Genomic DNA, 21,850 nt, shown 5'->3' on the forward strand with positions numbered 1-21,850 from the left:
CTTCTGAGCAAAAAATAAGGATAGTCTCCATTAGTTTTATTCTGTGCCCGTCATCATAATTTCTTGCCGTTTTCCTGTGGAAAAAGTTATCTGAAACATAGTCTTTCAGATATAAAGCTGAGAAAAAGGGAAAGGAAGAGTTTCTCTTTCAGGAGGATGAGGGAAATAGTTTTGAAATCATTAGACTCTGTTTAGTAGTGTAGAAGTGCTTGTGTGTAAAGTGATGAATTTATATAGCAAATTGAATATCTAATTGTTTAACCAAGATGCATCCTTTACAGTGTGATCAATTACCTTGTTTAACCTACATGAAACAGATTCTTTTTTCTTAAGCCATTTGCAAGTGCAAATGTGGATTTTCTTTTCAGTTCCTCAAAAGAAAATACGGAGACATACCTTGAGTGAACACAGATGTTTTAAGGAAGTTAGTTTGCACGGAAATCAGACATGATTTGAGGAAGAAATGCTTATACTCCATCTCCTGCTGCTTTCCCCTCCACATGTGCATCCCTCCTACCTCCACACCCTTATATTCAATCTTTTCTTTGACCTTTGGCTAATGAAATTCTTTGAATAAGTGAAACAATTCCAATTTGCCAAAACAAACTAGAATCATATTTAACTTTGCCTTTGAGATACGGGAAATTTCTGAGGTTATCTTATGGTGAGAAATGCACAGTTGTTTAAAAGAGCTGTCTTTTCCTCTCTCTTTCCCCCGTGGAAAGTTCTTAACATAAAAAGCAAATGCAGCTTTTCCCAGTTCTACGCTTTGTTGAGTGGGTGGCGTATGAAATGCCGATGTGGGAGATGTGGCCAGTGTTGCCAGCTGAACCACAGACCAGCTGGGTGACCCTGAGTTTTCCCCTCTCCTTGATTCTGTGTCTTCATCTGTAAAAATAAAAATAAAAAAAATGAGATAATGATGCATTCCCCCTTTTACACTGATACTTCAAGTATCAGTAAAACTGCTGCAGTCAGAGGAGCAACTGTGTTAATGCAGCCAAGGTGATGCTGACCTGCGTTGTGAAAGTGATAAGGTCTTTCTTAAATGCTTGCCTTTTTTTGTTTGTTGTTTTCCTTTCTGATGGTTCTTTTCTTGTCATATCTTTCTGAAGTGTCTAGGCATAGCAATGAGCTTTAAATGCAACCTCTCATTCTTGGAAACCGTGTTGAGAGGCAGCCTACGTGCTGAGCAGTGTTGGTACTCTCCCTGGTTTGTTTCTCTTTCAAAGCACTTGAAAGCAGTTAATAAGGGTAAACTTCCAACCTGTTGTGCGCTCAGCACAGTGAAGAGAGAAGAGCATATTTTAGGCAAAGCCATCCCTGTTGATTCTGGTCAGAAGCAGCTTTGACTCGATTCTGGTCAGAAGCAGCTTTGACTCGATTCTTAGGGGAACAGAGGGCCCTATTTGTCGGCCTGACCCTACCCGTAGGGAAGTCTGCTGTCTCCCTGGGGCCAGGGTCAGGGACGTTGCCAGGAAGCTTCCTAACCTGGTACGCCCCTCTGATTATTACCCCCTTTTGATAGTCCAGGCGGGCAGTGATAACATCGAAGAGAGAAGCCTCAAGGCTATCAAAAGGGACTTTAGGGGAATGGGTCGGTTAGTGGATGGAGCGGGAGTGCAGGTGGTGTTTTCGTCCATCCCTATGGTGGCAGGGAGGGGTTCAGAGAGGACACGGAAAGCCCACCTGTTAAACACGTGGCTCCGGGGCTGGTGCCAACGCAGAAATTTTGGGTTTTTTGATCATGGGGCACTTTACTCAGCACCTGGCCTGATGGCCGCAGACGGGTCCCTATCTTTTAGGGGAAAAAGGATCCTGGGCCAGGAGCTGGCAGGGCTCATTGAGAGGGCTTTAAACTAGGTAGGAAGGGGGATGGGGCTGAGGCTAGGATTGTTGGGGCTGTGCCAGGGGGAACAATGGCAAGGCCGGAGGATAAGGCAATGGCCCAGCTGAAGTGCATCTACACCAATGCACGCAGCATGGGTAACAAACAGGAGGAGCTGGAAGCCATCGTGCGGCAGGCAGGCTACGACTTGGTTGCCATCACGGAGACGTGGTGGGACCAGTCTCATGACTGGAGTGCTGCAATGCCTGGCTATAAGCTCTATAGAAGGGACAGGCAGCATAGAAGGGGTGGTGGTGTGGCTCTCTATATTAGAGAGTCTTTCGAGGTTGTAGAACTCGAGGTTGGGAATGACAAGGTCGAGTCCCTTTGGGTTAGGATCGGCAGGGACAATAAGGCTAGTGTCCTGGTCGGGGTCTGCTATAGACCGCCGAACCAGGATGAGGAGATGGATGAGGAATTCTACAGGCAGCTGACAGAGGTTGCAAAATCATCAGCTCTTGTACTCGTGGGGGACTTCAACTTCCCTGACATATCCTGGAAGCACAACACAGCCCTGAGAAAGCAGTCTAGGAGGTTTCTGGAGAGCGTGGAAGATAGCTTCCTGACGCAGCTGGTTAGTGAGCCTACCAGGGGAGGTGCCCCGCTAGACCTTCTCTTCACAAACAGAGAAGGACTGGTGGAGGACGTGATCATCGGGAGCTGTCTCGGGCAGAGTGACCACGCAATGGTGGAGTTCACTATTCTTGGCGAGGCCAGGAAGGGGACCAGTAAAACCGCTGTATTGGACTTTCGGAGGGCTGACTTTGAACTGCTCAGGACACTGGTTGGTGGAGTCCCTTGGGAGGCGGTTCTGAAGGGCAGAGGGGTCCAGGAAGGCTGGGCGCTCTTCAAGAGGGAAGTCTTAATGGCGCAGGAACGGTCTGTTCCCACGTGCCCAAAGACGAGCTGGCGGGGAAGAAGACCGGCCTGGCTCAACAGAGAATTGTGGCTTGATCTTAGGAGGAAAAAGAGGGTTTATAAGCTTTGGAAAAGTGGGCAGGCCACTAAGGAGGACTTTAAAGAAGTAGCGAGGCTGTGCAGGGACAAAATTAGGAAGGCCAAAGCTCATCTGGAGCTCAATCTGGCTACTGCCGTTAAAGATAACAAAAAACGTTTCTATAAATACATCAACACAAAAAGGAGGACTAAGGAGAATCTCCATCCTTTACTGGATGCGGGGGGAAACTTAGTTACAAGAGATGAGGAAAAGGCGGAGGTGCTCAATGCCTTCTTTGCCTCAGTCTTTAGCGGCAATACCGGTTGTTCTCTGGATACTCAGTACCCTGAGCTGGTGGAAGGGGATGGGGAGCAGGAAGTGGCCCTCATTATCCATGAAGAACTGGTTGGTGACCTGCTACGGCACTTAGATGTGCACAAGTCGATGGGGCCGGATGGGATCCACCCAAGGGTACTGAGGGAACTCGCAGAGGAGCTGGCCAAGCCACTGTCCATCATTTATCAACAGTCCTGGCTATCGGGGGAGGTCCCAATCGACTGGCGGCTAGCAAACGTGACGCCCATCTACAAGAAGGGCCGGAGGGCAGACCCGGGAAACTACAGGCCTGTCAGTTTGACCTCAGTGCCAGGGAAGCTCATGGAGCAGATCCTCCTGAGAGTCATCATGCAGCACTTGAAGGGGAAGCAGGCGATCAGGCCCAGTCAGCATGGCTTTATGAAAGGCAGGTCATGCCTGACGAACCTGATCTCCTTCTATGACAGAGTGACGCGCTGGGTGGACGAGGGAAAGGCTGTGGATGTGGTCTACCTTGACTTCAGCAAGGCTTTTGACACCGTCTCCCACAGCATTCTCCTCAAGAAACTGGCTGCTCTTGGCTTGGACTGGCGCACGCTTCGTTGGGTTAGAAACTGGCTGGATAGCCGGGCCCAAAGAGTCGTGGTGAATGGAGCCAAGTCCAGTTGGAGGCCAGTCACTAGTGGCGTCCCCCAGGGCTCGGTGCTGGGGCCGGTCCTCTTTAATATCTTCATCGATGATCTGGACGAGGGCATCGAGTGCACCCTCAGTAAGTTTGCAGATGACACCAAGTTAGGTGCGTGTGTCGATCTGCTTGAGGGTAGGAAAGCTCTGCAGGAGGATCTGGATAGGCTGCACCGATGGGCTGAGGTCAACTGCATGAAGTTCAACAAGGCCAAGTGCCGGGTCCTGCACCTGGGGCGCAATAACCCCAAGCAGAGCTACAGGCTGGGAGAGGAATGGTTGGAAAGCTGCCAGGCAGAGAAGGACCTGGGAGTGATGGTGGACAGTCGGCTGAATATGAGCCAGCAGTGTGCTCAGGTGGCCAAGAAGGCCAACGGCATCCTGGCTTGTATCAGGAACAGCGTGACCAGCAGGGCTAGGGAGGTGATCGTCCCCCTGTACTCAGCTCTGGTGAGGCCGCACCTCGAGTACTGTGTTCAGTTTTGGGCCCCTCGCTACAAGAAGGACATGGAGGTGCTTGAGCGGGTCCAGAGAAGGGCGACGAAGCTGGTGAGGGGCCTGGAGAACAAGTCCTACGAGGAGCGGCTGAGGGAGCTGGGCTTGTTCAGCCTGGAGAAGAGGAGGCTCAGGGGCGACCTTATCGCTCTTTTTAGGTACCTCAAGGGAGGCTGTAGCGAGGTGGGGGTTGGCCTGTTCTCCCACGTGCCTGGTGACAGGACGAGGGGGAATGGGTTTAAGTTGAGCCAGGGGAGTTTTAGGCTAGATGTTAGGAAGAACTTCTTCACTGAAAGGGTTGTGAGGCACTGGAACAGGCTGCCCAGGGAAGTGGTGGAGTCACCATCCCTGGAAGTCTTCAAAAGACGTTTAGATGTAGAGCTTAGGGATATGGTTTAGTGGAGGGCTGTTAGCGTTAGGTTGAAGGTTGGACTCGATGACCTTGAGGTCTCTTCCAACCTAGAAATTCTGTGTCTGTGTCTGTGTCTGTGTCTGTGTCTGTGTGTCTTACACAAAGAACTGGGTTTTAATACACAGAGCTCCTGGATGACTTACAAACTCATCAGAGCAATGACTTTTGCTTCATAACATAGCTTGTTGGGTTTTAAGGCTGAAATGTTTGGGGATTTTTTTTTTTTTTCACCCCCCTTAGCATTCACAGAAAATAGGCTGTTAAGAAGCGGAAAGCATGCAATTTATAGCAGATGGGTATAAACTGCTCCAGCTCTACTACTGGAATGGGATCAATCAGGAACACTACATGCACCATTTACCCAGAAGAAACCCACCTGGGGGAACCCTGTGGAATTTTAGCCTATTAAGACAACACCTTAACAAGTTTAGTTTAAATAAAAACTTGTCGGCAGGCATTAAGCGGAGCGAAAACTCTCTCTCTCCATCATCTGCTTGCTGTCCCTTTGAGAAATGTGACTCCGTTTGCACTGTGGCAACAAAGCTTCTCCTTCCTTCTTTTTTTTTTTCTTTTCATCTGTAACTTTTGTTCAGCTCGTTCTTAAAAGCCAAGCCCCACAGAGGTTCAAAAAAGTTCCACTCCATTTACTGGACTTCTAAATAGAAGGCATTTAGCCGAGCAAAGTGATTAGACTTTGTGGCATTTAACTGCTCTCTTCACGTATAACTGGTTGTCTGCTGATGTCTCCTTTAGCCCATCTTTAGCCCATCCTTATCTTTTATTATTGTCTCTTCATAAATGTTTTTTTGTTTGTTTTTAGTATCAGGCTAATGATGCATGCTGTGTGCTAGGGGTGGGGGAAGACTTTTAAGACCATCCTTCCCTTTGGGAAATATAACAGTACACTGAATACGTAGCTCTAGTAAGGCTTGTAAAAGAGATTGGGGCATACAGTATAATGTAGCATAAAATGGAGTATGTGACTTTAAAGAAACTAATCTATTTTAGGCTAATGTTTTAAATTTTGTGTTTGCCCCTTTTCTTTTCCCCCAGGTGAAATAAAATTGCATTTTGAATTCATCACAAAGCACTAGGGTATTTTAGAGGGGAAGTGAGGCAGGCCAGAGTTAAGTTTTCCTACTGTACAGCTTGCAGCCCAAACCTTTTACCTCAGGTTTACCACCAGATGAACCAGAAAGCACAACTGACAGTAAATGCAATGAAAACTGGCTGATTTGTTTCCCATGTCTAATTTTGAGTTTTATTTTTCTTGCGTTCTCTTGATCTTGAACAAGCAATTCAAATTTTATATACACACATCAATATTTAAAATGCTGCTTAGCACCACAAAGATTTTAATGCCTGCTTGCTACTGAAATCAATATCAAATGTTTTTTATATCTTTAATTTAAATTTATTTTTTCCTATCTTTTCTTACTCATTAACCTTTGGGAATGTTGTTCTAGGTGCAAAGTTGATATTACTGCCCTGCCAATAAAGCAGACCAATTGCTTAGAGCTGCCTCTGGAAAAACATCCGGGGTCCCTGCTAATGCTGATTGCTGTTGCCCCATGCACGGGAGTGTCCATCTCTGATCTCTGTGTCTGCCCTTTGGAAGACCCCAGTGAAAGAAAACAGATTTCACAGCGTTACGTGAGTTTCCATTTTTTTGTCTTTTTTTTTTTTTTTTTTTTTTTCCCTTTATACTTGAAAGTAGTTAAAACTGCAGCCAAAAAAAGAGAGGGGGGAAAAAATTGTCCAGTCATAATAATGTCTCCTACCAGAGAAAACTGTTACATGGAGTAGTTATGTTTAGAATGACAAGGAGATTGGCAGGGCAGATAGACGAGCAATTTGGCTGCTTGTATTTGTTGAGTTTTAAACTAAAGCTTTCCTTTGAAAACTTGAATTGTAAAAACTTTAATTGTATTAAGAGATTATCATGGGGAATGAGAGACTGAATATCATGAAGAGAGAAGAGCATGATGAATTTAAACAAGTTGATAATACTTTTGAGAACTCCTGATTGAGCGTGCTACCTTCTCAACCTCTACTAGTTCTTCAGATCTATGTCTATTTTTTTTTTTTAATGGACAGATAATAGAATCATGTAATCATAGAATTTCCTGAGTTAGAAGGGACCCATAAGGATCATCAAATCCAATTCCATAAAACTTCCATAAATAAGCAGGGCTCATTCCCATCTCCATTATAAAATTAATGTGTAATTTAAGTGAACTATGAATATCCTTAGGAGATGCTATCTTAGGTTGTCATGATACACATGGTTGCTCTGCAGTGAGAAATGATGTAGAAATATCAATAAATACAAAAATATAAGTTTCTCAGTAGTTCTTCAATTTGTTTCTTACTGAGTTAAAAATACACATCCTAAACTAAATTCTTTCCTCTTAACAGTGTATAAAGAACTCCTTTCGGGACATAAAGGACGTTGGCTTCTTACAAGTTAAAGTGTTAAAGGCAGTTGACCTGTTGGCAGCAGATTTTGCAGGTATTCCATTTCTGTTTTTCAGCATATGATGCAATAATGTGTCCTAAGTGTTATTTACACTTCGTGCAGTACTGTAAGTTGAATGTAGAAAAGTAAATTTTCTGATCACTTCTCTGCAGTGTGAAACCCCAAAAAACTGGGATACCAAGTGGTTTTGACTTTAACTCCCCAAATATGTGGGAAATGTCCACTGGTTGGCATTCTGGTTCCCCTTTGGATCTGATTGACATGGCCAGTAACTTAGGATGTCTTGATCAAATTTGTATTACACAGTGGCTCATCTGTGTGCCTACTTTCTGAAATACAAAATGAGATAGTTGGAACAGAAGTAAATGTTCCTCTGTAGATGCTGTGAGGTTTGATTTACTTCCTATAAGCCTCATTGCAGAAGCTCAGCAAGTTTCAGGCTGCCTGTATTTACACCTAAGGAGGTGTATATCGAATACTGCCATCTGTTTTCTACTGTTTGTTCAAGGAGACTCGGTGGCTGGTGGGCACAGCATGTCACCAGCTTGTGTATGCTGCAGTAGGAATAATATGGTGTCAAATGAAACAAAAACACATTTAGTCTTTGCAGCAGGAAAAGGAAAGCTTGATACAGGTTGTCAAGTCCAGCTCTAGAAAAAGTGCTTGCGTGAGCATGAACTTTTCTGTGGTTTTATCCGTGATAACTGTGCTATGGGAAATGCCAATGTTGCATTGGTCACTTCTGTATTTTCAAATGACAATATGTAAACTAAGTGACTATGTAAAGTGATGATGCCTGCACGGGACCATCCTTACGTTTTGTTGGGTGTCTTGTGAGTTTGTGAATAAGAGGAAGGATTTTGGGGGCATCTGACGCAATGCTGACTGTGTGGGTTTGGGTAGCACTGCAGGCTGTCACCTGGGGGGCTGGGGGGAATAGAGAGAGATCCCTATTAATGGGGAAGAGCGTGATGGTTTCTCCTAGAGCTTGTTTGAAGCTTCAGTTTGGAATGATCTTCACAGCTTTTACTCCGTGAAAACGGTAGAACTTCCACTGTGCTTTACCTCACATTGTGTCTAGTTCTGACAGCAATGGACACTAACACCATTTAAAAATACAATTTTATATTGTTTCTCTGGGGAAGAGATAGAGAATTGTTATTTCTCTGCAGTAACTGCCTGATATTATTATTTTTATCATCTTCTCCAGGATTCTGGAGACCTTTTAATTCCCCTCTGTATTTTGCAGCAGCGTATAATTCACAGACACAACATTGTGTGTTGTGTATTTGCTGACATAGTCTTTTTTATTTTATTTTATTTTATTTATTTATTTATTTATTTATTTTTTTAAGATAACTTGTTGAAAAAGGCAGGGAAGATGCTAGAGAGAAAATGCTCTGGTATTCATGCAGACCGTGTAACATAGGAGAGCATTGCTCCTAGAATAAGGAGCAAAGATACTATTAACCATGATACTATTTCAGTTTCAATTCACTGCTTAGCCCTGTATATGAAGAAAAGGCTACTGCAGATACTAGTATTTTTAAAAACTGAAGAACTTGATTTGAAAACAAAAAAAATCCTGCCAATAAGTAAAGGTGGCTTGTGCAGATGTTGTATCACAGCAAAGCAGAACTTTTGTCAAATGACAAGGCTAGGGACATCTAGAAGTAGGTGCATTTTCAATCCAGACAGCGTTGAGGGAAAGAACAGAGCCTGGGAGTTTGGAAAACTTGACTGATGCTAATGCAGTTGCAGTCAATGCAGTTGATGGATTTGGCCCCCTTTCCCTCAGTACTTCAACAGGAGCATGTGGGTGGATAATGAACATTGGAAGACATACACAGGTTCCTGATTCTGCAATTTGAAGACTTTTCATATGGAGTATGTGACATACATTCCTTGTGCATAGCAGAGAATGAAATTCTGCTTAAGTAAAAGGTTACTCAGTCTGTCATTATATTCAAAATAACCCAGGCTTTGAGCCTGATTCATGAAGCAAATGACAAATTGTTTTTCAATGGCAGTGCTGAAAATATCCTAGTATTATGCTGTAATAGACCCACCAAATTGCAAAAGGATGCAGCCATTTTAGGTAAAAATAGCATAATTTCTGATCGTGAAATGAGAGACATAAAGATTAATTATCTGTTCTGAGCCATTCATAAATGATTAGTGCAGCAATTATGGGTTTCCATAATAGAGCCCTCCTAGAGCAGTGCCATATTTCCTGCATTGCCAGGGAGACTGCTCAGATTTATTGTTATTGATAAAAGTAAATTCAAAGTCCAGCTAAAAATCTGATAAAGGAATAATTGTGGAGATGACAAGGGGTGTGAAGATTTCCAAGGGTTAATACGGGAGCCATTTGAGCAGGTGGAGTTCCCTCCTTGTCCTGTCCCACAGTGGTCACAGGTCTAGGGTACGTAAACTGCAGACCAGTCATCTCACGAGAAGTGCTATTCCACCTTATAGCTTGTTATTTACTCCCATAATAAATATCAGACTTTGGTGCGATTAGGGTTTCTGTTGTCAGTTAATACATATTGGCACTACAGATTTTAATTGCAAGTTCTTATCCTACTGTTATAATAGTTATCAGAAAAAAATCATAGTTTCTGCTTTGATTCTGAACAGTGATTCTGAAAATCCATACTTTAACATTTGATGTAAATTTTAGGTGATATTCCATGCAGAGATATAGCAGATATGTAGAAGCTCTTCAGCAACAGCTAGCCCAGGCTGAGCCTTCCATACTTTTATATTCCTAGATAATAGTTTTGTTGACATGAAAATGACTTTTTCTGCTTTGTTGGATGTTTGCTGTGTACGCATGAGAGTTCTTCTCAAACACTGCATTTGCTCACTGACCAAAAAATAGCATTCAGAATACCAAATTATACAGTGGGATTGTTTTTGGCATATACCAGTTTGCATTTCAAGCAGTTTCTCTGAAGGGCTGCTTATTGGGGAATGGGCACGTAAGCTGAAAGGGAGAAGACAAATAGATTCTACTAATATACATGGTTTTTAAAGTTTACCAATATTGACTAGTTAATATCCACTGTTTACATACTGAAAAGATTCCATTTTATTCTATAAACTTCTTATTATTGTAAGAACCTTAAAATGTCTGCATTAATAATACCAAAAGTAAAGATGAAGAAAACGAAAGCTTTTGCTTAAATATTGTTTTTTGTCTGCTGTCGAAATCCCTGCATTGCTGACATACTTAGTTGCACACATGAAAGTTAGGCTGGAGTGTCTGTGTCTGAGTTATGCATGAACACTGAAGTTGAGATTAAGTCAGATATTGAGCCAGACACACTGATAAAAGGAACTCTGTTCATGCTGGAAACTACTGAGCTGTGTTAAGTTGTGAAAGCTACAAATTCATGTAACGAGTTATCAAAAAAAAAAAAAAAAAAAAAACACATTAGCAAACATGTCTTCATCACAACAGGTTCCATCCACGCTAGCATTCTCCTTTTGAGAACTAGTTTGTTTTTATTTTATTTTATTTTATTTTATTTTATTTTTTTTAAGTTCTTTACCTGGTTCACACCTGAATTCTCCAGTTGGTTCTTCAGTAGATGGGTTTTATTTAAGCTGTGATGCTGTGTAGGGTATGCATAGCTTCAAGAATTTGCTCATGTTGAACTGATTTGAGAAATGCTGCTGATACAGACACAATGCTGTGCTTCTTTTTTCATGGTGTGGGTACTTAATCCTCTGTTCAATGGGAGAAGGCCGCAAACTCTAAGCAGAGGATTAAACAACTGTAACTGAAGCCCTGGCACTTACCTGGGTGAGGATGACAGTGCTGCTTTCATAATGTTGTCTGAGTAGTTGTCAACTAGAGCAGATTTTTCTTGCTATAAAGATTTAGAGATTATTCACTGTAAGCTTCATATTTCAAGTATTCGAGTGAAGTTACCTGAATGAATTATAAGGTAAATGTTACTGTTTCCAGGACTGAAGATGCATTGGTGATATTGTTTAGCAAGTCATTCCAACAGTGGGAGACAGTTTCCAATTGTAGTAATGGGTCTTACTCGTATTTGGTCAGTCACTTCCACAGCTGTACTGCAAAGAAAGAGTATGCATGCTAACTATAGTAACTGGTCCACTTTTTATTTATTTATTTATTTATTTATTAATTTCACTGTGATCTTTCCTTAGGTAAAAGTGATCCTTTCTGCGTATTGGAGCTGGGAAATGACAGTCTTCAAACGCACACTGTTTACAAGAACCTCAACCCAGAGTGGAACAAAGTTTTCACATTGTAAGTAGATTGCTTTTGAAAACATGCTGAAATGCCAAACAGTTAGCAGTTTATCTACAAAAGCTATTGACTTTGGAAAAATACAAAGGTCAAGTTTAAGATATGTCATTTTTTCATAGTCAGAAGAGGATGTTGGAGAAATATCAAATATAACTCAATTAAAGCATTTGCCTTTTACTAGTTCTTGCATGGAGTTTATTAATAGAAGTCATTAAAAGAAGAATTACTGTGATATTTATAGGAAGAATCATGACTAGACATAATGGAGTCATATCTGGATCTAAGAGATAATATAACAGAAAGTGGAGACCAGATACTCACGCCTACATTTTCCATAATTTAAAATAAAATGTTTCATTGAACCATGGTAAAATACCTCATTTAATTTGTAAGCAAGCAGAAAATTAGAGCTCACGTTGTTCCTGTTATATCTTATGAATTTAAACTAGTCAAAGATTGCTTAACCCAAATAAGAAGCTTAGATTTTAAAGATAATTAAAGGGTGCATTTTTAGGGTGACTTCATTAGTAACAAAAAGTGACAGTTATTGGCAGTGAAATTTGTCTTCTCTTATGCTGACAAAGATTTTTGTGAATAACTGAGTGGGATAAATGTCTCCAAGATTATAGTAGTCTGTGGAAAAGAAGGCAAATGTGAGGGCTAGCAGTTGAGCATTTATGACATTTACACCTGTCTGTTGGAAGAACAGTTTGAGAATCACAGACTTCTTGCAAAAACAACATTCCAAAACACTTAGCTGAATGTGAACGCAATAAAAAATATCTGATCCCTTTGATAGAAGTACTTTGCTGGATTTCTGTTTAATTCATGCATGCAGCTGAATGCATGTCTCTTGGAGTCCTTTTCTTTCTCTGTCTGTTCTCAAGAAGCTTCCACTCATCATTGTTTATTCTGAGGTTGTGCCAACAGATGAGTCTTTTTGGATGTTCAGCCAACAAAATAAACCTATTAAGAATCCAAAATAATTTTTTTAAGAAACAATTTGTTTCTGTATTTCCTGAGGGTCCCAGAAATGTCAGCTGTGGACTTTCACTAACTTTCTTACTGCTGTTGCACAGCTACTCTAAGCACTAAATCCACAGAGCCAGTCAGGCGCTCAGAACTCTCTTCAGATTTTTGGCTTTTCTTTAATTGAGATCAAACACCTTAAAAGCTGTTGATGATCTAGATTTCTTTTGGAGCAGAGTGGATTGTTCTGAATCCATTTCAGCTTGAGCATTCAGTACTACCAGAGAGCCCTTCCCACTGTATTCAGATTTTCTGCAACACACTTACCTGTATGGCACATCTTAAGAAATATTTTATATCACTGGTAGCTATATTGTGTGGAAAATTGTAATGGCTTGTAGAAGAATATGGACAGTTGCTGAAGCAAGGGGTTTTTGATGTAATTTAATGACAGTGTCTCATAAATAGCACATATCATGGTAGTTTGGCTGCCACCAGCGGGTCACATTGAAGACCATGCTGTGGCTGCTAGCCAGAGGGACAACCAGGTGGCTTTTAGGTCCTAACTGTGCTTCACGATAACCCACAACATGGTGTCACAAGCGGAGGGCCCAGGAGCAAAACTGCTCTGAAATAGCCTTCTGGATAGAGTGGTTGCACTCCGTTAAATAACAGACGCACTATATACCAAGTGCCTTTTTCTTTAATTCTAGCACATGGGAAAAGGAAAAGAGATAATGAATGCATCTCATAAGTCATCTCTGGTTACCCAGGATTTTTCAGACATGCATATAACTTTTCTCAAATGAGGCTCTGATTTATTAACAATCTGATAAATGGTCAGGATTGAGTGCCTGCCGCCACATTGGTCAAGCGTTTGCACTGAATGGAACACAAATATTGTACGTTTGGCCTTTAATTAGGGTTGTTAGATTTTTTTTTTTTAAAGTAATTGGTTTTGCTAGTATGTTAAGAGGAAAATAATAGCCCAAGTCAAATGAAATTATATAAGGTTTGTTTCATGAATTATTTTTCTTGTATACTTACTGTCCTGAAGCCTAGTTTTGAATTCAGCCCTGAATATCTTTGTGACCAGTTTTTTCTGTTTGAGAGTGGAGTTCTACACTCTTAAAATCTACATCAGTGCACAGAAAATGTCACTGGTAGTTGTTATTTTCTTCACCTAGTTATGTGACTACAACACAAGGGGAAAGCTTGGGGAATACCCATCATTTGATTCAATTTTTTGGAATTTAATTAAATGCTAGTTTTATACTCCAAGGTAATACAAACTTAATTAGTAAAACAGTGTTCTCAGATCTTTGTGGGGAAGACTGTGCATGTATATCGAATATCATTTTTCATCTGTGCTTTTCATTACAGCCCTATTAAAGATATTCATGATGTTCTGGAAGTGACAGTATTTGATGAAGATGGAGATAAACCCCCTGATTTTCTTGGAAAAGTTGCCATCCCTTTGCTGTCTGTAAGTTACTTTTGCCATGTATATCTCTCAAATGTTGGGAGCAACTTGCATTTCTTTTCCCCTCTGTACAAAGCAACACAGATTTGGGGATAAACAGGTTTTGTGATCTATATGTGCCTTAGTTGGCAGTGTTTATAGTCCTTCCTAACGTAACAATCATTGCCAACCCATTTTAGTAGAAATTCGGTTGATTGGAAAGAAAATTGCTGAAGTGTCTGTACTTCATCAGTGCTATATGCTGTATAGGTCTGAAAACATAATTGAGTTGTTCTGTATGTTTCCACATCATCTTCCGAAGGTAACGTTTTATGCATGCCTTTGTTCTGTCTTGCTTCTTTTTGCTCCAAGAAAGTAATTGCACATCACAGTAGGATTGACTAGAGATAGCTGTTGTTATTGGCACAGCTGAATAAAATTACCTAAAAGGGGTGTTTTCTACTCCACAGTGCTTTTAAAGACTGGTGGCTTTTGTTCTGTAAACAAATATGTGAAGAGTGAACGCTACCATGGGAGTATAAAATCAAAACTGGAAACAAAGCAAGCTCAGGGGAAAGTGGTTGCTCTGGAGATTAAGGAGAGTTAAAGCTTTTTCAGAAATGGCCAAAAAAGGCCAAGCTAAAGAGAAGGGAACATGAAAGGGTCATTAAAAGACATTAATAGAAAAATGGGGAAAAGCAGCTTTGTGTTCGGTAAGACTGATTTAATTTGGAACAAGGCTGGTAATAATAGAGTAAGTAAACCAGATCAAGAGGATGTAAACAAGTCTGTGTGTGTATTTGCAGTATCACAGAAGATTCTGGTAAATTTTGCAGTAAAGTTTGGGAATAACTTTCTAGACTCTGGCTTTTGTTAAATCAATTAGGTGGGGTGAAAGGCCTCACGGGACCCTTGTGTTCATATCATTCCAGTTGTTGTGTAAGCACATGTTTAACTTCAAGCATGGGGTTTCCCTTGAGTTTTGAGGAATCAGCGTTTTGTAGACGGTTCGCAATGGGGAGGAGACGGTGTGACAGGTATTTATGCAGCGAGTACTGTGTCGAGCCCTGTACGAACATTCACGCTTGCAATGTATAACATGATGTGAGTGATGCATGTAGTAGTGTGAACCTTTTGGTAATGCACAGTGTGATGCTGTGGGTAATAGCTCTCTTGAATAGGCTGCCGGTGAATCCTGATTGAAATTATAGAGCACAAAATTGCAGTATTGTTTAGAAGCATCCCTGTGAAAGCATATTCACCTCTGCAGAAAGGCTGGTATACATCTCATATTTAAGACAAGAGTTTTTGAGTCTTAAAGGTGGGCGGCTGCAGCAAAGGCTGTATTGTGGTAACAGGTTAGTGGGGGTCCATCCTTGCAGTGTCTGGAGAAATGGGAGATTGCTAGAGAGAAAGCAAAGTCCCATTAAATCAAAGTGGACCATATAAGCCCCTCAGGGTCAGCTGAGAAATAAATGGGCACAGCTTAGGTAAGGCCAATCAAGATCAGAGAGGGGAAGTTGAACTACAAATATTTGATGTTTCCAAACAAATAATGAACTGCCCAGAAAGCTCTTAAACTGTTTTAGAGAATATGATACCACATTAAAGAATGCTTTATAGTGGTAAAGAAATAAGGTAATGTGCTCCAGTTTTGTTATTATTTTGTTTAAATATGTATATATCTTGTGCATGCAAGTTAAAAGCAGTGTGGCTTCTGAGTCTCCTCAGGAAAGTGTGTTTATTTTCATCCACCATGTGCTCTTTCCGAGCAATTCTGGAGTCCAGAATGTGGGCACCCTGGGATTTGGGGATAAGATATGTGTAAACTGCAGGAGAGGCTGTGGGATAAATACTGAGATTTTGTTGCCTCAGTGCCACACTTGAAAAGCAGTCCCAGGCAGAGCTTCTAACCCCACCAGTACACCTGCATGGTGGCCTGACTGGAGTCACTGTAAATTTAAATATAATAATAATAATAATTAAAAATAAAATAAAACCTCTGTTTTAGGACTTTATAAAACAGCCTGAGTCTCCAATGGGGGAGAAGGCAGTTCAGTGTGGTACACGTGTGCATTTGATATGAACATACCTGCGTTTAAGCTGCCATGTGCTCTGCAGTACTCCTCTCCGTGCCTTGTACTGCAAGTTTTTTTTTTTTTTTTTTTTTTTTTTTTTTGAGGCTGGGGATATTTTAGACTGTTTATCTATTTTAGTGGCTTCAGTTGTCAATATCTCCAGTTTTAGAACAATATTAAAGTCAGTTTGGCATGAAGGATGATTTGATGTTTACAGGGAGGAAAACTCTTAACATCTTTTATTCCATTTTTGATCACTTTGTTAATTTTTCCCAAAGTCCTCATATCTCTGATGTTACTGGAAGAGAGTGGCTGGAGCAGCTGCTCTCCTGCAGATCCAGTGCTTGCCAAATGGTCTGCATGATCGGCAGCAGGCTGTGTGGGCTCACAGTGAGAAGATGTTAGATTTGGATTTTCTGTTGATTTTATAGGCATTTGTCAAGTATCCCTTAGGAAGCATGTAACAAGGCAGAGGAGGGGAGTGCATGTGTGTGGTAACGTCCAAACTCTATTCAGCATAGGTTTTTTGTCCAAAGTTTGAGACAAAAAAAAAAAAAAAAAATTGTTTATGCTTTCCCTTGCCAACTGATTTTCTTCCTTCCCATCCAAACTTCTCTGCCTTCTATTTCAGTCAAATCTAGTGTAAATATCTCTGCTTCTGATTAAAAACATTTTGCACCTATTAACTTACTCTGCTCAAACAGAGAATTGCAATTTTCTCAGCTCTTTTTCTTGAAATGGGTATTTCAATGTATGTTGTGATTTTCACTATAAATTTGAATGTATCCTTTTGAACCATTTAGATAAATATACTGAAAGAGAACAATAGTTAAAGACTCAAAGAAGCCTCACAAATCATACTGGTTTAATTCCTCTTTGGTAGTCAGGTGAAATATTTGGCTAAATTCTCTTTTGAAAATAGAAGTTCATTTTCCCCCACCCTCCTGATATAGCTAAAAAATGCATCAGTTTGAGTTGTAAGCTGTCGGCACATGAAGCAAGTTTACTTCAGGAATTGTTCATGGATGACTACATTTTCTTAATAAAAAATAGCCTCGAGTAGATTATATGTTGAAGGGATATGAAGAGTTTAATTTGATGGAGAACTTTGCTTTAAATGTGTCCAGAAGTCTTGCACTGGCATTTTGCAAACATGCACACACCTTCATCATTACATTAACATTAAGACATAGATAATATTAATGCACAAAAAATCTTGGATGGTGACATTAGGTTCATCTTTCTATTCACCCTTGACTGTGATCTAGGTTTATGGCATGCAACAAGTAATAAATGTAAAAAGACTAGGCAACACAAGAAAAACTTTAAAGTGTCAGGTGATGAATAAAACTTAATATTCTTTTAACTGGCATGATGAAACAATATTGGATGACTGCATGATTTGCTTTGCTTCTCATACAGCTCTATTAATATATGCTGCAGACACATTGATTTTGATAGCATTACCCAGAATTTGGAATTTTCTCTATTTGCAGGTAGGTGGGGGACAGAGAGAGTGAAGTAGTGATTTGCCTTTTGCTATTTCAGGAAGATGAATTACAAATCCAGGGACTGCATCTTACTTTTCCATGTTAATCAACCTGTTGCATTTTTTTCTTCTGCCTTTCTTTGTCAAACTACTATACTCCTCTAAAGCATGTATAAGAGACCTCATTTCAACAAAGTGCAGCACTGTCTTGCCAAAGGACACCTGTAGAGTCAGGCTTGCCTAAGTTTTGGGCAAGAGAGGTTGCTTTCTCAGAAAATGGGTGACGAGAGGGAAGACTACATACACCACTGAACTGATCAGCCCTCTGTGTTAGAAACTGAGGATGATACTGGGAAATGGGGAAGAAAGGCAAAAACTTCATTGCTTCAGGAAAGGGGTTTGGTAGGTTTAGAGATCTTGTAGGTTTTAGGGGACTTGAACTAATTATCAAATAAGTCCTTTCCATCTCTGTGTTCATTTGTGCTCTAGATTTTATTGAAAGCAACCATGTTTTCCCTTTTTAAGGCTCCATCTTTTTTGTTTTACTTCAGGAGACACCTATCTCCTAGAAGGCTGCAAGTTAGTGGAGGCATGGAAGCTTATGTGCTTCAATAATTTTGAAAGCAGGGTGTATCAAATATCTTTATGTAGACCTTTGAGTGAAGAGTTGTATTGCAGACTGGAATGTTTTTATCTGCTGAATTATCAGCTCAGATTAGACTTCAGCCATAACCCTTTTTTTCAGCAAACAGGAAGAGGTCTCTGAAATGTTTTCAAGTGCCAAGCAAGGTTGGCAACCAATGATACAGTGAAAACAACTAGCATGACTTTTGCAAGCTAAATTATCTAAAACATGGCCTGGACTCAGAGAACAGGCACCTGCCAGTTGTGATTACTTAGCACTTGACCATAAGTGTACAGCCTTTTGCAGGAGAAAGCTTTAGAGTTTGAGAGAACAGTGAAAATGCTGCACTTCTATCACACAGGTAGTTATGGAGGGGGTTGTCTGTTCTGATTTTTACCCCTCTCATGAACCAGAAATTTTAGAATGCTGGTAAACAAACAAACAAACAAACAACAAAAAAAACACCTCTTCCAGAGAAAAGGACACCATGTTTCTGGAATGAAATATTCTGCTTTGACCATGCACTTCTCATTGAAAATTGTATTGACAGGGGAATGTCTTTTTTTGAGTACCACTTGAGATCCTGGCCTCAGTGGCTTGTGCTCCTGGGGCTTTCAACATCTCTTCACGCTGCCTGAAAGCCCGTGACTGTCTGCTTTCAAATAATCAGCTCTGTACACATTTAGTCTTTGGACATCAACCCTATGCCAAGATTCCACATTTCCATTTTACTTTGGATCCTACAGAAGGTTATTAAAAGTGAAGTGTTTAGGGCAAAGAGTTTGGGATGAATGAATAGATTTTTCATATAAAAATCTAATCAACATACATTACAAGCCTGAAGAGAAACAAAAAACTCTTTCTTCTTGTCCAGGTGGATCAAATATGTGCTTTGCTTTCATCTTTTCTTGGGGAAATATGTCCTTTGATAAGAGTAGGTGTGTGTCTATTACAAGACAGCTTTATGTTATTCAGGGTGAATGGTATGACATTGTGCATCAGCAATGAGCTCAAGCAGGAATATCAGGGGTCCCAAATGCTTCAGATGAATTACCCTTGGAGAGTAGCCATTACCCTTTCCGCACGTCACGGGTGTTGATGTACAGAGGTTTAACCCAGCATTGTTCTGTCAGGTCATCAATATATGACACTGAATCTGCATCAAAGCTGGATACAGAGTGAAGTTTTCTTAAAATCAATGTGAAAAAAAAAAGCCACTAAACCATATTTCTTTGAGACAAGAGCAATGAAAAAACACCCTTTGCTGCGTAAGGGTCCTGTCTTCTCAGTGTTTTGTGTCATATCAATCTCAGCTTTCGCTATTTCATTAAAATTCCCAAGCGGTCAGAAGGTTGTTGCTTAATAGATTTAGCATTGGCTGGCTACATCAATACTGTGTTTAGTCACATTTGTTTTACTGGAGACATCTGTGGGAAGAGTTTAGCAAATATATTCATTCACTTGAAAGGAACCCGGTGCACTTTGGGCCTTGACTGTGCTGCAGTCCCATGCACCTGAACATTTCCTTCCAGCTGGAAGGAAGGCAAGACAAGTTGAAGCACTGCCAGAGGTTGCCTCCGTCTGAAGTGCACAAAGAATTTAGCTTCCAGCTGATGATTTCCTTCACATGGTCCTGTATAGACTGTGGTACCGAAGGAAGTGTGAATTGCTTTGTTAAAAGATTGATATTTTGTCTTTCTGAGTTGCTTCTTAATATGAAAATGCCCCAAACATCAAAAATTCCCATGCGATAAAAATTGTGACTTTTTCTGATAGCAACCTTGCACAATGAAGCATGTGGGGTGGGTGCTGGTGTCCTCATGTTAGTCAAGTGGTTATGGACAGTCTTGGTTGTTGATTGAGTCCCTGTATGTTGTGTGCTATTAATAAGCTTTCATAGAATGCAGTCATCAGTATTCCTTGAATTTGTATATATAATCATTAATAAAGGAATTATATTGATAATGTTTCTTCAAGGATCTAAACTGTAGGTATTTTCACTTTTAATATTCTCTTGCATTCCATAGTTTATCTTTTTAGATAAGTATAGGTAAATATTAACAGTAAAAAGGTAACTTATTTTAGACACAACTATCAGGACTATTCGTTGGGTGAAGTTTGAGTGAGATCAGTTACATAGTGAAAGATGTTTGGGTGATAGAAGAAACTTGATCTTTCTGAATTTAGGTTCGTTCTAGGACCCTAGCCCAAGCTGCAACATTTGCTCACCTTTTCTACAGTTGGAGAGAACATTTAAGCAGTCTTTGCAAATAGCAGAGACAGGGGAAAAGTACCCAGAGAGGAGAAAGAAATGGATCCAAAATGAAATCAGTATGACTGTCTCTCTTTTGAGATAGAGGAAAATGTTGAACAGAATCTGAACTCTGGACTAAGAACAGAATACAATGAAAATGTAGTATATGAAAAGCTATTTTGGATATTTTCTTCTGGGCACAGTTGAGACATGCCACCGATCTAATTTCCATGCAGTCGTGGATGTTAGTATTGCCCTACACCTTGCTGAACCACACTGGTTTAGCATGTTGCCAAAACTCTGAGAGAGACTTTTGTTTCATTTTTTCAAGGTCTTTTCTTTTTGTCCAAATGAAAATGCAGTGGAGAAATGCCATGAGAAAGAAACAAAGAAATGTTTTCTCGTGCCTTTTTTTTTTTTTTTTTTTTTTTTTTTAATCCTGAAGGTCAAAAGCTAGATCTGTATGAATGTTTAGTCTCAGACTGAGTTATAATTGCACATCTTTTACTAGACAAGTCAAACATTTTGAAATAAGGATGCCAAATGGAGCTGACTGCAAAAGTGGATCTGCACTGCTATATTTTCTGCCCTGTCCAATTTAAAAATAGCAGCAACAATAACGACACCATTTAAAAAAAAAAAATCCAAGCAAACGTCTATTTTCAAATGGAAATTTGGAAATGGAAATTTTGTTGCTGATTTGAAAGTTACTGTATGTACACATCTATAGACACGCCCAAAATGTTTGATTCAGGTCCAGTTGGGCAAATTAAAAATATCCAAATTGAGAAACATTTTTTTTGAATGCCGAATGCCGTGTTGTTAGACCTTCTCAGTAGTGACAGCATTTCTGAGATGTCTTTCCTGGTTGGCTGTGCTCTTGAAAGATGTAGGTAAAAAATATATTCAAATTAAAACATGTTCTTACCACCAAAGTATGAAAGGAGTTCATCAAAAGGATGAAAGCTTGTGAGAAATGTTTGTAACCAAAAGACACAGAAATTCAGTCACCAAATTTGTAAGTGTGGAGAATCCAGAATTATGATGTTATGATATGTGCCTGGACTCTTGCATCTCTGCAGAAACACGGCTGGGTACAACTCACAGCAATTTTCAGTTTGGAAAATTAAATGAAGTCTTCAATTTAGAAACAATTTTTTTTTTTCTTTTAAAACTATTTTTGCACTTGCTTGGGGTAGGGATGGATTTGGTAGGGGGATGGATGATGGATGGTAGGGGGAATTGTTGAAGAAGTAGAAAACTAGAATCCTTTCTGGCAGGCGGACTATTTTATGTGGTAGTCCGAGAACCTTCTGATGTCAGTCTATCCTAAAAATGGGGCTAGGCACTTCAGCAGATTTTCTGCTTTGAGACTGCAGGTCATCTGAATAATTTTTTGCCTGCTACTTTCTTGGCAGCATCCTTTGCCTCCAACCCTTTGTGTTCTCTTGCAGTGAAAGCAGAGGAGATTCACG

The 21,850-nt window shown here is 40.4% G+C and overlaps 1 protein-coding gene across 4 annotated transcripts in view; it reads left to right on the forward strand.

Annotated features, from left to right (window-relative positions):
* Window positions 1–21,850, forward strand: part of MCTP2 (multiple C2 and transmembrane domain containing 2) — a 125,507-nt gene that overhangs the window by 52,992 nt on the left and 50,665 nt on the right. For all 4 annotated transcript variants that reach the window (XM_082768987.1, XM_082768989.1, XM_082768988.1 and 1 more), the window contains 4 exons: window positions 6,198–6,384; window positions 7,150–7,243; window positions 11,396–11,498; window positions 13,851–13,953. In XM_082768987.1, coding sequence (XP_082625113.1) covers window positions 6,198–6,384; window positions 7,150–7,243; window positions 11,396–11,498; window positions 13,851–13,953 — 487 coding nt within the window. The remainder of the gene's footprint in view (window positions 1–6,197; window positions 6,385–7,149; window positions 7,244–11,395; window positions 11,499–13,850; window positions 13,954–21,850) is intronic.

This window comes from Aythya marila (assembly GCF_965140915.1).
Source record: "Aythya marila genome assembly, chromosome: 11".
Classification (NCBI taxonomy): domain Eukaryota; kingdom Metazoa; phylum Chordata; class Aves; order Anseriformes; family Anatidae; genus Aythya; species Aythya marila.